The sequence below is a fragment of the Vicugna pacos genome, chromosome 31 (assembly GCF_048564905.1).
Source record: "Vicugna pacos chromosome 31, VicPac4, whole genome shotgun sequence".
Taxonomy (NCBI): Eukaryota; Metazoa; Chordata; class Mammalia; order Artiodactyla; family Camelidae; genus Vicugna; species Vicugna pacos.
The window spans coordinates 18778408-18792544 of record NC_133017.1 but is presented as its reverse complement, the minus strand read 5'-3'; the positions used below and the strand labels follow the sequence as shown (position 1 = coordinate 18792544).

Below are 14137 nucleotides of genomic sequence, written 5' to 3'. Positions count from 1 at the left end.
TACTGCTTCTATCCAGGCACAACTGATTTCCTTTTTCCATTCCTGTATTCCCCGATCTGCAGGGGCAAAGAAAAATGTGAAACCAAAATGGATGAGATGTCCTTCCCATTGGTAAAAGTGGTCACTAAAGGGAACAGAGGGTGCTTTGTGGATTTCAGTTAAATAAACTTTTGACCTCTTTTCATTGGTTTCTCATCACCCCAGCTATTAGGGGGTTATCTATAATATCGCATCTCCAGAAGTGCCTGCCAACTGCACAGAGTTGGCTCTCGCATAGCAGGCAGACACAGGTCTTTTTCCAAAAACTCCCACATTGATTTTCGAATGACGGGAACACATCTATTAGGACTCAGTTATGTTGAAAGTAGATCCACTTGAAGGAGCAGCCAGCTCATGTATTGTGATGTAAATGGTGCTGTTCCACACCCAGCACTTTTATCTTCTAAGTGTTTCCCAAACACTGACTAATTATTAATTCCTCTTTCAGTGCTGCTAGGGAGGTGAGGTAAGGAAAGAGTGATGGTGGTTCTCCAGATAAACACATGTTAATTTTTATCCAAGGCTAAGAAGAAAAACAAAAATGTATAGAGCTGAACGCTTACTGTGTCTGCCACGTTCATGTTCATTATTTTATTTATTCTTGCACCAAAAGAATCTTGGTGCAAAGGTCTCCTTATCCTCGTGTCAACAGAGGGAGAAGTCGTACCTCCTAAAAATAATTTTCCGATAGTGATAGCAAAGGGTGGAGGTGGGATTTGAACTCAGGTCTGCTAATTTCCAGTGCGCCCACTCTTTCTGCTGCTCACGGTGCCTAGAATGGATGTGTAGCATTTTCACGTATGAGCCATTACCATAATTATTGTTCACAACAAGTGTTATTCATATTGATGACTATTGTATTTCAGATGTAAGTAGCCACAATCTTTGAGGCGCTTTGAGGCTCTGGGCAGCTCTTCGGCTCTTGCTCAGTTCAGAAATGGTAAATATTTGGATTTGGTATTAGAGATCATTCTGGTCTCATTCCTGTCTTAAAAGCAATTTTTCGTGGGTTCAAACTCTTGGACTTGCAAAAATCTGGAACTGAAAACAATGCTTGCTTTGTCCTCAAAAGTCAGATTCATGACACACCAGATGTTCTGGTCTTTGATAAAAAAATCCTTTCGAACTTTTAATGGAAGAAAACATAGACTGGCAATTGGGACACACATCCTTTACTCTTTTTTATTATCGCTTAAAAAGAACAGGGACTGTGGCTTCTCTTGGGCGTACCCCTCCCAAGGACACGGAGTGCTGGGGAGCTATTTCCCGGGCATGGGGCCTGGGGTTCTACACTAATTTTTACTGTTGGCTCCAAGGGTTTCCATGCCAAATAGTGGTCCCATTGCTATTCACTCTTTTGTCTCCAAAACAGACTTGGAGTGAGCCCTGTGCTCCGACTGCTGCTCTTCTTAGCTCCTGTCTGAAAAGCAGCTGGGACCAAGCGAGAGGCGGCACTAACCGATGCCAGGGCAGGACCAGGCATGGTTTTGCTCTTTCAAAGGTGATGAACCGGAGAGCGCCGAGTTTCCGTACAAGTTCCATCCTGGGACTGGCAGGTGGGGGAGCCGGCATGCCAACCTGGGACTGCGGGACTCGGAAGCCCACGCCCAGGCTGGAGGCTGGTGTGTTGGAATTCCCTGAGCCTCTGTCACCTGTAGATATTTTACGTATTCATTCAGTTGTTAATTCCTCATCGAGCGCCTGCTCAGTGCCGAGTGCTCTTCTAGGTGCCGGGAATAGAGTCGCAAACAGAGCAAAAGAAAAACTGAACACTCATGGAGCTTACATTCTTTAATGTACTTACATTTTTCCTTTAATCATAGCAACAGCAGCACATATCTTCAGACATACAGAGCCTCAGGTTTGTATGTCCTTAGTCATGTGATCTTGAATAAATCACTGCTTTGAGTCTTGTCCTCTCAAATGCAAAACAAGGGTAATAACAAATTTATGTATATATATGTGTGTGTAATACACACATGATATACGTGTGTATATATGTATATGCATATACATATAGACATACAGACTATATTCTTGTTTTGCGTTTGAGAAGAATAAGGCTTAGTGTAGTGATTTATTCAAGATTATATAGTTAAGGACGGTAGAATTTAAATTTGAATCAAGATCTCTGAATTCCAGCCATTTATATTCTATCAATACTGTCTTCTAGCCATTTAATTTATGGAAAAGAATTTTATTGTTTTAAGTGAGATCAGCTTTAGCAGAATAACCAAAAACACTGATGGTATGACAGTTTATGTGCCATTTCATCGCATTTCCAAGAGTCGGGCCATGGGTCGCTTCTTGTGTTTTATTCACTGTAACAAATTTCAGCTGGACAATCACTTTAGGAGTGCTTTGGGGGAATTACCTGTATCTTATTATTTGTATTTGGCAGAGCCCAATGGAGAAAGTGAAGAATGAGCTAGGTCACAGAGCTGGTTGTCAAGGGTAATCTGCAAGGTCAAAGGTAGACTGGTGTTGGAATGAAGGTGCTCAGAGCACCGTGCAGCAAGCTCTTCTTCGTGAATTACCACGATGCAAGGCAGACACTATGAAGACACCAGATTAAAATGCTATCATAAAACCTTTTCCGTCAGTTCCTACTCAGAATCACTCAAAAGAAAACGGGAAATGAGAAAGAAAGGCATGAGTTTCATCTTTGACGAAACTGGGAAAATTGGTTACCCTGAAGCACAGCTAATGAGGGAGGGATGGCAGTGGCAGTGAAAATCAAGCACAATCGGGTCGAGACTCAGAAAGGAGGCTTCAGATGCTAACGTGAGACAAAGCTGATGGGATAAAGTGTGGCTGGCCTAAGGGTCAAAGCCAACAGTCTCTTGTTGAAACAACGGGAACAAACATATAATCTAATTGTAGGCATATCTCTGGACCCCGTTTGGCAGAGACATGAAGCAGAGTTGGCAAGACTGATAAGGCAATTACCCGAACAAGCCAGATGTGTAAGCAGCAGCCAGTTGGTGAGGAAGAGCATTGTGCACTGTGAGCAATTGCACAAATGCTGGTGTATTTTGCCCAGGAGGAAGCAAAAGCTCAAAGAAGCCCCCACCCACCCCCTGCCGCTACTCTCATGTGTACTCATGTACACACACACACACACACACACGCGGAGTCCCACACATCTCTGAAATAAGAATTCCTTCTGGCCTGGTGCATGGTCCAAGACCCTCTCCTCAAACTTCTGGCCAATAGCAGATCCAGGAAAAACTCATCTCAATCAAAGATGAATATTCTCAAAAAGAGGTGTCTAAACATGATTTTTTTGTTTTGTTGAATGAAAGCTTCCTGTATGAGCTATTTTCTGTGAATCATTTCCTCCCGGAGGCATGCGTCTTGCTCTCTTCCTGTGATTTAAAAACAGGCGTCATGTCTGGTTCCAGCCTGATTCTTCACCCAGTGTCCGTCAGATCAACCATGACATCGTCCAGTTTTGCAGTTTCAAATCTAAGGAGATGTTCCACCTGCCCCAAGAACCCCATACCGCTGAAGTCCAACATGGAAAGTAGGAAAGTAGGATCATTGAGTTTTTATGGAGGGATTGGACTAGTGGGAAACATAAATAAATACATACAGAAAAATGACCTAAAGCCATGCATATGCTCTCCTCCAAGTCAGCACCTCAGAACACCTTCCAGGTAAGCAAAAGCCGTAGTAAGATTGCCTTCACTCAAACGTGAGAATAAATCCCAAACTAAATTTTGTCCGCTTCAAAAAAAAAAAAAGGAAAAAAAAAGGACAACACCCCAATAATTTTTTTTACAGTACAAAAATTTTATTTTTTGTTAGGATAATTTAAAGTTTAAAACTGAAGTAGACATATTCATTTTACAAACAAGATATTCTTTCATAAGTAAGACCGTTAAAAACAGTAAACAAAAAAGCTGTCTTTACAAAAAGCTCTGTGCATAGCAACTTTAGACTGTATATAACTGACAAAGCAAAAACGATACAAGGAAACTATACAGTTTGAGAATGAGAACTTACTGTACAAAAGGTGGAGAGGGTGATGTTTTTTAAACCATGCATCTTGAAATGTGCAAAGAAAAAAACTGGGGGAAAGTACGATGCCGTAACAAAAAATGTCCCTTTCAATGAAAAAAATCTTAACACAGCTCCTCTTACAGAGATAGGAGAGAATTTGTAGTTTACCTATAGAAATACTCACAGTCCAAGTGGCGCACACAAAAAAAACCCTGGGACCAGAATGATTTAACAGCAATGACCAAAGAGGATGGAGTAGCTTTGTTTTTCATTTATTAGTATACTAAAAATAATCCTTACACACATTTGTACATGTAAATAGATCTGTCGCTGCCAGGGCTCTAGCTGAACGGTCAAGGATGTGTGGTATTTAGTGACACACATTTTTCGGTGTAAAGCTACCAAGAAATTCTACAATCATGTGGAAGTCAGTACCGCACTCATCTTCATGCAAGAGCAAAATTCACAGATTCTAAAAGCAATGCTACTTAAAAAAAAATTCCTTATGTTGGATTGGCTCAAATCCAGGTTTAAACATGCTTAATTTTGTTCTGCCTTCACTTTCGGATGGTGATGTTTGTCATCCACACACTCTTCCTCTCCCATCAGATTTTCCACTGGGGAACATGCTCTTGTACGTTTCCCTGTATTTCGGTGCTTTTAGGGCCTGACTATGGGGGACTGTTAGCAGTAATCAGAAGCACGCCAGGTTTCCAAACCCTTGGATTATCATGTGCGTAGAAAAAAAATATTTGGGGTAGTTCTGGAATAGAATCAAGGCAGATAAGATCATTGGGGGTTGACTACGTGTGGGCAAACGGAAGGCAGGCAGAATTCACGAAGTCGTCTAAAACTGGTTCAGAAGCACTAACGATTTTTCTCCAGGGGAGTTGCATCAATTTCTAATGAGAACCCCAACCGAGAACCCCGAACTGAAGTCTGTGTATGGACTATGCTGTGGTGCCAGTGAGTCAGCGAGGAGAACCCTAGCCTGGAAAAAAGTGACATCCAGGTAAGTCTGGGACAGCTCCAGGGTCGCACAGGCTCTCAAGACAGCCCCTGTGAGCAGTTCCTGCCAAGGTTCTCCCCTGAAGAGCCAGTCCCAGGGCTCAAAAGGGCCCCGGGCAGGCATGGGGACCTGCACTGCCTGGAAATGGGTGCCCCTGCCTTCTGACCCCCCAGGCATCAAGGTTTCCATTTCTTCAAACATCAAAAGAGAGATTTGGGGCTTTTACCACGCCTCTTCCACACCCCGTCACATCCTTGCCTGGAAACGATGTCAAGTAGGATACAGATTTTTTTGTCACACGAGTTGAATGCCGAGGGAAACTCTGCAGAGAGAAGAAAGGATGTGGACATTCTATGACTGCCGCTGAAGAGTCCAAGAAACAGAGTCACCTTCTCCAGATCCTGTTTCTGAAGTTCTGCGGGCCTCAATCCTCTGTGCTGAGTCAGGTAACCAAAGACGAGGGAGCATGTGGCTCTGACAAGGGAGAAGTCCGAAGGGGCCCTTCGGTTGGGAAAGTCCTGTGGCTTTGGCTCTCTTTAAGGTGAGACCCTTGTTTCCCTGGGATGGAAAGCCAGGGACACCCTAAACCATGGAAATTCTCTGCAGTGCTCAGGGGAGAATGTTGAAAGCTAATATAAATTAAAATATATATATATATATATTCACAAAAAGTGAATACCTAAAGGGACACGTAGACTATCTAGAAAGCAGACGGAGCTGGAGATGGACTGCTGGAATTCGGTATCCGTGTACGTGCCTGGACTTGGATCTTTGTTTCTGCATCAGGTTGTCCTACGTAAGGTATATGTTGTTGCCTGTGGGTCAATAAAATGATGGAAAAAAAGGGGGCTGTGGGATGGGGGTAAGAGTCTAGTAACTGCAGTAATAATCACACACCTTTAAACTTGTTACTACATGTTTGCATGACTTTCATTTTACATCAGGAAGAGAAACGCCTCTCTCCTCCGAAAAGGTCTTAATTTCTACCTCTACTTACAATAAGTTACACGTTTATTTATTTAAATAATTGTAAAACATTTTAAAATTTTTCCCTTTTTTTGTTTTTTGTGGTTTTTTTGTGTTTTTTAAAGAGATTAAACTATAAGCAAACACACATACAACAACATTTCATCATTCAATTCAGGTTTCGTTTTAAGAAAGTCTTCCATGCTGGTACCCTGTTTGGTCAATTTTTTTTTTTCTGCATAAACTAAATTGGTATCTGAAAGGCTTCATAGAAAATAGAAACTTTCAACTTTTTTTTTCCTACAAAGAAAAACAAATAGTATCCAAAATATTAAGCATGAATTGTTTGCCAATTTTTTTTTCTTAAATATTTTACAAACATAGGAAGGTGGTTCTCATAGTGTTCATAACAAAGAATTGCATTTCTGCTCTTAGCACTGACTATGTCAATGGCATCGTTTGTCCTTGCTCCCGAGAGGGTCAGTTTGTGTAGCCATCGGAGCTACATGAGAAATGTGAGACCAGGTAAGAGGCAGCTGCTTGCAAACCCAAATCTGTCCATCATGTTCATTTGGGGACACGACTCTCCCCAAAGAGCTCCTTGTGCTGCTTCCATTATTGGTCCATCAGAGTAAGTCGTTTTGTGCTATTTTTAAGAGAGCTGTTCTTTCTCTTCTTTACATCGGGGGCACCACAAGTCCGGTCATGGCTGCAAGGAAAGAATGGTACAGGAATGAGACCCAGAGACTGTCTATAGTAAAGTCGAGAAGGCAGAGAGAGGGGTAGGGGATGGGTCTGACAGTCTGGTGCAACCCAGAGCCACGCCGCCCCCCGCCAGCGTGAGAACCCATCTTCTCAGGTCTGCTCTAGCAGACAGCCAGTTAGAGGCACCCAAGCCTTACCGAATCACCGAGACATCAACGAAGCCTGCTGACGTTTTGCTTGGGAGGCCAAGAATTAGGTTTGGTTTTGTTTTATCTTCACGGGTGGCATACACGACACAGTTAAACATGGAAACTAAATTGTCATATACGTGTGATATGTTTTTCATTATGAGACTAAAATAATTTCTAGATTATAAGGTTTCACATCACTGAGTCGGAAGAGGAAAATAAATTCCAGGTGCCAAGCCCATGGAGTTACTTACTAGGGCATCATTCATAACAGATTGGACTTTCTATCCACCCTCGGTTTCCATCCATTCTAGCTGAAATTGGATGAGGTTTGTTTTTTGTTTTGCTTTGTTTTTGTTTGTTTGTTTGTTTTTGCTTCACTGGCTCATCTTCCTTCGGGGTTCGCTGCTGTGTGTGATGTTCGTTTTCACTAATGAATCCTGACCCACTGGAACAGAAGACAGTTTCGTTCCTAATTCGGGAGTCACCCCAATCTCCACTCTTCACCCCCAGTCCAAGTGCAGTGGATGGATGGATTCCCGACCTGTCTAGTCAAGAGGATACAGAAGATGCCTGTCTGGGGGGCATCAGGTCTGAGACTTCCCCTTGACACGGGAAATAAAGCAGCAACGACCCAGTGTGGAGACATCACACAGCAAAATGCGCCACTCTGTTCTTGGCTTTCAGGTGATGAATCCATCAGATTTTCACATTCTTGGAGACCAGCTGAATCATCTTGTGTCAAAACTTCACGCCATGTCTAGAATTTGATCTTTTTTTTTTTTAAATTAAGCCTCATCTAGGGCTTATCAAATATCATAGAAGCATTTTTCTGAGTAGCACTAAGTTTGTAAGCAAATGGCCAAAATTCTTCCTGCTTCTTCCAACACCCTCTTCCTCCCTCTCTCCCTCCCCTCCCTTCCCCACCCCACCCCTCCTCCCTCACGCCAGCTACTCGTCTCTGGCAAAATTGTCAACCGTCTATTTCCCTGCCCGCACTGCCTTTATTGAATGTTTGTGAGATCTGGATTAAGGTCTTACACAGCTAGCAAAGCCTTAATTATTTTTGCCTGTATTACTATATATTGAATCGATGTAACTTTTCAATAAAGGCAGTTCAATTCTGGACACTCCCTGATGATTTGGAGATAGAGCAACTCTGGTAATTATCCCAGAGTGTGGGAGGTTTTTTATTTTATTCTATCTTTTTTTTCCTTCTTCCTGGAGGGAGCTGGAAAATGAATCTGGCACATAGTGCATAATATTATCTCGACAATCTATACTCATCAACAGTAAATGCCTGATAAATGAGGTAGGAGGCGGGAAGGAAGGTGGACCCCGCACGGATCGCTTTCCGGCAGTAGGATTCCGGCTCAGGGTTTCAACTTGAACTTGTCTATTACATTTTAAACTCATCAGCCCTTTCCTTGTCCTGGGTCCTCAGAGAGCTGTCTGAGGGGCTTATTAAAAGGGCAGGGCCTCTCAAGGAACACGACCGCTGCGGGCCTGAAGATTTCAGAGATTTCCCTTCTCCCTGGTCTCACACGGGGCCCTGGGTGGGCTGGGCTCTGCTGCGTGGTGACCCAGACTTTTTGCTGGGAGAGACCACCGGCATCGGACGGAAGGCGGAAGTTAACGGGAGAAAAGGGGAAGCATTTCTACTGGGGCGCTTTGTCCAATTTCTTCTCAACCTTTGGCATTTCGTGGGACTGTAATCCTCCCTGCTGGGTCCAGGTGGGAGGTAGGCATGGGTGAGGGGTGAAGAGAGGACCTGCGCTGTTCCTGTCCCTGGAGAGACAGCGGGCTGTCAGGGCACAGGCGCTGGGGTCAGAATGTCTGAGTTCTAGTCATCAGTCCCTGGCTGGGTGGCCTCGGGCAAGCTCCTTATCTACAAGTGGTGATAACGGTATGACCTTCCCCTTCGGGTCCCATGTGAGGCTAGAACAAGATGGTTGGGGTAATGCACTCAGTTCAGCCTCTTGCACGGGGTGTCCAGTAACGGCGAGCAAGCCTCGCAGGGTGTTGGTTGTGCCGCCCCCCCTGCAGAGTGTTCAGACCCTCTCACCTGCCAGCACCGGGAGAGAAGGGCCCCTCCCCGCCCCAGCCTGTCATTGCCCTACGGCTCAGACCACATTTCTCACTCTCCCGCTGTCCCCACAGAGATGGAGCTTCCTGCCTGCCAGTCCCCACGACCCCAGGATCCCTTCATGCTGTGACTGCAGGGCGTGCGTTCAGGGGCAGCTGGGCTCTCTCGCTGTCGGGGGGACCTGGTAATGTGGGCCCTGAGCTTCTGGCCACCTGGTCCAGCAGGAGGAAGAGCAGGAGTGAAGGCTCCGCAGGGCATCACTGTCAGCTCCAGCCTCTCTCTGCCGGGCTGTGCGGAACGCCTCCACCTTTCCTAGTTCTTTGTACAAGCGACCTGACAACACGCAGAGAGCGAGCAGCTTTCCTGTGTAACTGACGAGGAAGCCAAGGCTGTCAGGTGCCAACGACCCGCACGGACGTTCCCAGCCTGCCAGGAGCTGAGCTTGAAATCCCGCCACGTCTGCCGCAGTCCAGCCGGCGTTCCTCCCACAGCTGGTGCTCCCGGAGGTCCTCCACAGACCCCCTTGACTTGTCCACACTCTACATGATACGTTCACAGTTCTTTGTAAGTGTTTTAGTCTCCAGCTCCCCATTTAAGTGCTTCTCCTCCACCTTCCCCCCCACCCTCTTCTTTTTAAGGGTCAAACCACCAAGGAAATTTGGAGGAGCTGTAGGATCCCAAAGAGGCGCAGGTGACTCTGTAGACGTGAATGAGAGCCCTGGCCTAAATCGTCACGCCTACAGACACAGCCAAGAATGTGCACTCAGGCTCTGTCACCTGTGGGGACAGCAGCCCGCGTGGCTGAGGACCCTGGGGCAGGGCGAGGGGCTTCTGGCTGTTTCAGCTGCTGCTGCCCCGACAAGGAGACCTCACTGTGACCACACAGACCCTTCCAGCTCTTTGGGACAACTCCACCCTGACCGGTGACACCACAGGAGCCTGGGGATTCCAGGCCAGGGCAGCCAGTGGAAACACCATGTTCTGGCCTCCCTGAGGCTGAGAGCCGGGCAGGCCCCACGTTGGGGTGGGTGGGTGGGGTCCTCCCTGGATGGAACAGACCCAGGAGATCTGAGACAACCAGCTCAACTTCCTCAACTCGGCGCACACTGCAGGGAGGCAGCAGGGGCGGGGTGGCCAGGGCCCATTAGGCTCCACTTTTTTCCCTCCAAGTGAAGCTGAAAATATTGGCAAGAGCTCCCTGGAGTGAGGGGAGGGCCGCACCCCTCCTGTCTCCCTCCTGCACCTGCCCTCGTCCTCCGTCTTCCCTGGGCCTCCCACCCTGCACTTCCCCAGTGAGACCTGTGCCCCTGCCAGGTTTAAGGGACAGGACGAAAACCATGGAACCTGGAAAGGGGAGACGTCATCACCGTCACTGAAGGGGTTGTGGAGCAGGGGGAAGAGGCAGCAGAAATTTAGCAACTGTGTTGCTTCCCCAGGCGGGAGGTGAAGCCAGTGTGGGAAAAGTTCTGAGCAGAGCCCCTAATGACAGGCTAGAAACCGCTGGTCTTGGATGAGCACTGGGGCAGGTGGAGACACTCAGCTACAGGCTGAGCCTTTTTCTCTCTGGACTAGATATCTGGATGAAAATCAAAATATATATGTATTTTTTTTTCCTTCAAACATACAGATGTTTCCAGCTACTCCCAGGCTGCGGGGCATGTAGACCCAGCTGCGTTGTCTCGTTAGAAGCAGAAGAATTCTCAGGGACTCTTCTGAGGGCGGGGTTTCCCGCTCTCATTTCACAGTTTGTGTGTCACATCACTTGACTTTGGGGAGGTACGATCGCTCTAATGGTAGGATGTGTCAGGAACTTGACCTGCACCTCCCAGAGCCGTGCTCAGCCACAGCTGGCGAATACACCCTCACGGGTGTCCCCAAAGGACCGGGGAACCCGTGTGTGATCAGAAAGCCGTTGGGCTGGGGGGAGGGCGACAGCTCAGTGGTAGAGCGTGTGCTTAGCAGGCACGAGTTCCTGGGTTCAATCCCCAGCACCTCCACTAAAAAAAATAATAATAATAAAGTAAAATAAATAAAGCCACTGGGCAGACACCGTCCCAGGGACAGCCCATCCCATCCAAGGCTCTGCTGACCTCAGAGGCTTTGATCCTCGAGGAGGTAACCAAACTTCTGCCCTTTTTGGTTTTATCCAACACCGCCTGTCGGGAATGTTTCCACGTCAAGACGTGAGGAGCAGCCGAAAAGCAACGTGGGCCGCCAGCATCCCTAGCGTTCAGCAGTTTCCAATTTGCTCCTTTGCCATCAGCTGCCTCCCGCTCACAGTGAGATGATTAGAGTCCATGTACTCATCACATTTGTGTTACATCACGTCGTCCTCTATTTTAGGACGTTGCCCCAAAGTGGGTTTGACAGGCGATGTTAATGTTTGGTCTTAGCCACAGTATGTCTTTTTTCCTTTCTTCTCCACCCCACCCCTGATCAGGCACCTGCTATCAATTTGACCAGCGTGGAACCAGAATTCTCAGAATGTGCTGGTTGCGCCTGATGGGCCCCATCCACTGGTACCATGGGACGAGGGAGGGGCCAGGGAGGGACTGGGGAGGGACTGGGGAGGCACTGGGGAGGGACTGCACAGGGCAAGCCCATGGGGCCGGCCGCGATCACCGGGTAGCATGTGCCTTGGTGGCTGGGCACCTTCCGGGAAACAGTGACATGGTCTAGTGATAAGCAAGGTGTGGGCGTGCAGACACCCCTGGTGGGGATACGGCTGTGCCATGGTTAACCTGTGGCCTTGCAGACTTGTCCGACTTCTCTGGTTTCCCCCACCTTGCTGCTGGGTGGAGGACTAGCCCAGCTGTGCAAGGCATTCTAGTCTCATGATGAAAACACCAGAGCGGCACCTTGCAGGTAAGTGGTTAGAGACAGAAGTCTGCTGCGCTCTTCGCTCTGACTCTGCTGGCCGAGGGGTGCAGTTTTCACACTGACCCCCAAAGCGCTGCCTTTACTTACCTCTGAATCCGTTTCCGTTGCCGCTGGAGCAGGCGGGTGAAGGGGAGCCTTGGGGCCTGATGACAGGGGCAAAGGCACTCTTCTGTTTGACGGCAGGAAAAACCGAAGAGGAAAACGGGAGGATGGAGGACGTGCTGGAAGACCCAACGGTCGGACTTGATGACATGACTGGAAAGCAAATGGAAACCCTTTTTAAGAAAGAGACAGGCCTAGGAGTTAATTCTCTCTGTGGTACATACAATCTGTGCACGTCGATGGAGACATTTTGAAATTGTTCCAGGCACTGTTATAGATTCCAGGGATTAAAAAAAAAAAAAAGGTGACTGTGACAATGTCCCTGCCCTGTCCAAGGGGAAGAACAACGAATTGGGTCATCCTGTCGGAGGAGTACACACAACCCCGGAGATGCTGCGGGCTGGGTGCCCTTCGGCCCGGGAGGGCACCACCAGGTGACGCTGTACGTCTTACTCCGCAGGGAGAAGCTCGACAAGAGACGACCAAGACCGACATCCGAAAATTTATCAAATCTACTCAAAAATAGAAACCTCTTCTTTAACCCTAAGAAGTGGTCCTGTCTGGGAGCCATGTGCCTCCCCGGCAATCCTCAGGGTGCCAGAGGTTGGAGCTGCAGGGCTGGCGTCTTTTCTGAGCGTGTCATCTCTCTGGGCCACTTCCTCATTAAATGTAAAAGTTTATTAACATTTAAGAGATTACCTCCCCCTCTCTCTACTTTCAGAGCTCCTGGGAAATAAAGCTGCAAGTCAGCCTCCTCTGAGGTAATATGTAGGGAAAAAAAAAAAAAAAACAACAGACCAACATTAACATTAAAATACTTTAAAGGAAGCCAAAAGCTAAGCGTTGTGATTTCCAAGAAAAACAAAGGCAATTTACACAAGGACTGGCCCCACCTCTTCATGTCAGATACTCCACCAAGTTACATCACACAAGATCATTTTCTTCTTCTGGGTTCAGCTTGCTCAAGAAAGGGGTAAACCAGAGTTCACAAGGGTGAAGCTGTCAGAGATAGCATTTTATAAGATCAAGTTTCAGGGGCTCATTTTAGCATAATCTCCAGAATTCTGAACTGTCCGATCCACGTGTCTCGGTAAAAGAATTACTAGAAGCTAATGGCAAAGCCCCTGATAAAGGCTGGGAGTGCTACCTTCTGCCTCTTTCTTCAGTGGCCCAGATACTCCCCAAGGTAGAATTCGAAAGTGAGGACATGAGTGTGACTTATGGGTCAAAGACCAAGTACACGGTGAACTGAAGGTTCTGCTGCACTGTTTCAGATTCCAGCTCATTCCCCGCCCTTTCCCTGCAAAGATAGGCTTTGGGCTATGTTCTTATACTTGCATACATGTAGCAGTCAGGCAGCAGACCTCTGATGTGGTGTCTTTTACAGCTGAACAACAAACCAAAGGCTTCAAAACGAGAGCTTTAGCTCAAAGCTGCTTATCCTGAAGTGGTCCTGATTTAAAGGGCAGTGCAGGAGGCATCCAAGTACATCTCTGTCTTCCCACAGGTAATAAGAATCCAAAGAAAAGATTTGGAAAGGAGGATTAAATCCTGAAAGAATCTCGTGTAGTACGTCAAGATGCAAATGAAGAAGAAATTTGGCAAATTCACCATCCTATGGGAGAGGATACTAGGCCTTATTCAGAGTTCCAAGTCAATCGCCTAGCCTTGGTTTTGGCATCACTGAAGTGTGTGCGTGCGGGGTGGGTGAGAGGGACCTCTCCGCTTTCTATAAGACACAGTGTTAGAGGCCAAAGAAGAGCTGAGATTCTGAAGTCCCTGATTCTGACCACCATCCAGTCTCTGCCACTCTATGTAATCCACGCCCACGCCAAAATGGCGCCGTGGTTCCGGGGTGTGCTATAGCAGAGCCCCCCTCCTGCACCGTGACAGAGGAGGGTTTTACAGTGTGAATTAAGCACAGGCACACACACACACACAAACTCAATTCCATTTATATTCAGCATATGACTCACTTTTACAAATCATTCTTTTCTAACAGCAGATCCCAACCTAAAGCATGCCCATTAGACCAAATGCGGCTGCCCCTTTAGTGGAAAAAAGAGTCACTTCAAGTTTCACCAAGTGACAAAAGAATTGCTGCAGAGTTGAGCAAACACCGAGCTATGACATACCCAACTGAAATATTTTTAACAA

At 47.0% G+C, this 14137-nt stretch overlaps 1 protein-coding gene across 1 annotated transcript in view; it reads right to left on the bottom strand.

Moving 5' to 3' along the window:
* Window positions 1-3923: 3923 nt before the first annotated feature.
* EBF2 (EBF transcription factor 2) overlaps window positions 3924-14137 on the bottom strand; it is a 183276-nt gene continuing 173062 nt past the window's right edge. Inside the window, exons 15-16 of the mRNA XM_072952584.1 lie at window positions 11966-12133; window positions 3924-6728 (exon numbers count right to left, since the gene is read on the bottom strand). Of these exons, the coding sequence (XP_072808685.1) occupies window positions 6697-6728; window positions 11966-12133 (200 nt within the window). The 3' untranslated portion in view covers window positions 3924-6696. The remainder of the gene's footprint in view (window positions 6729-11965; window positions 12134-14137) is intronic.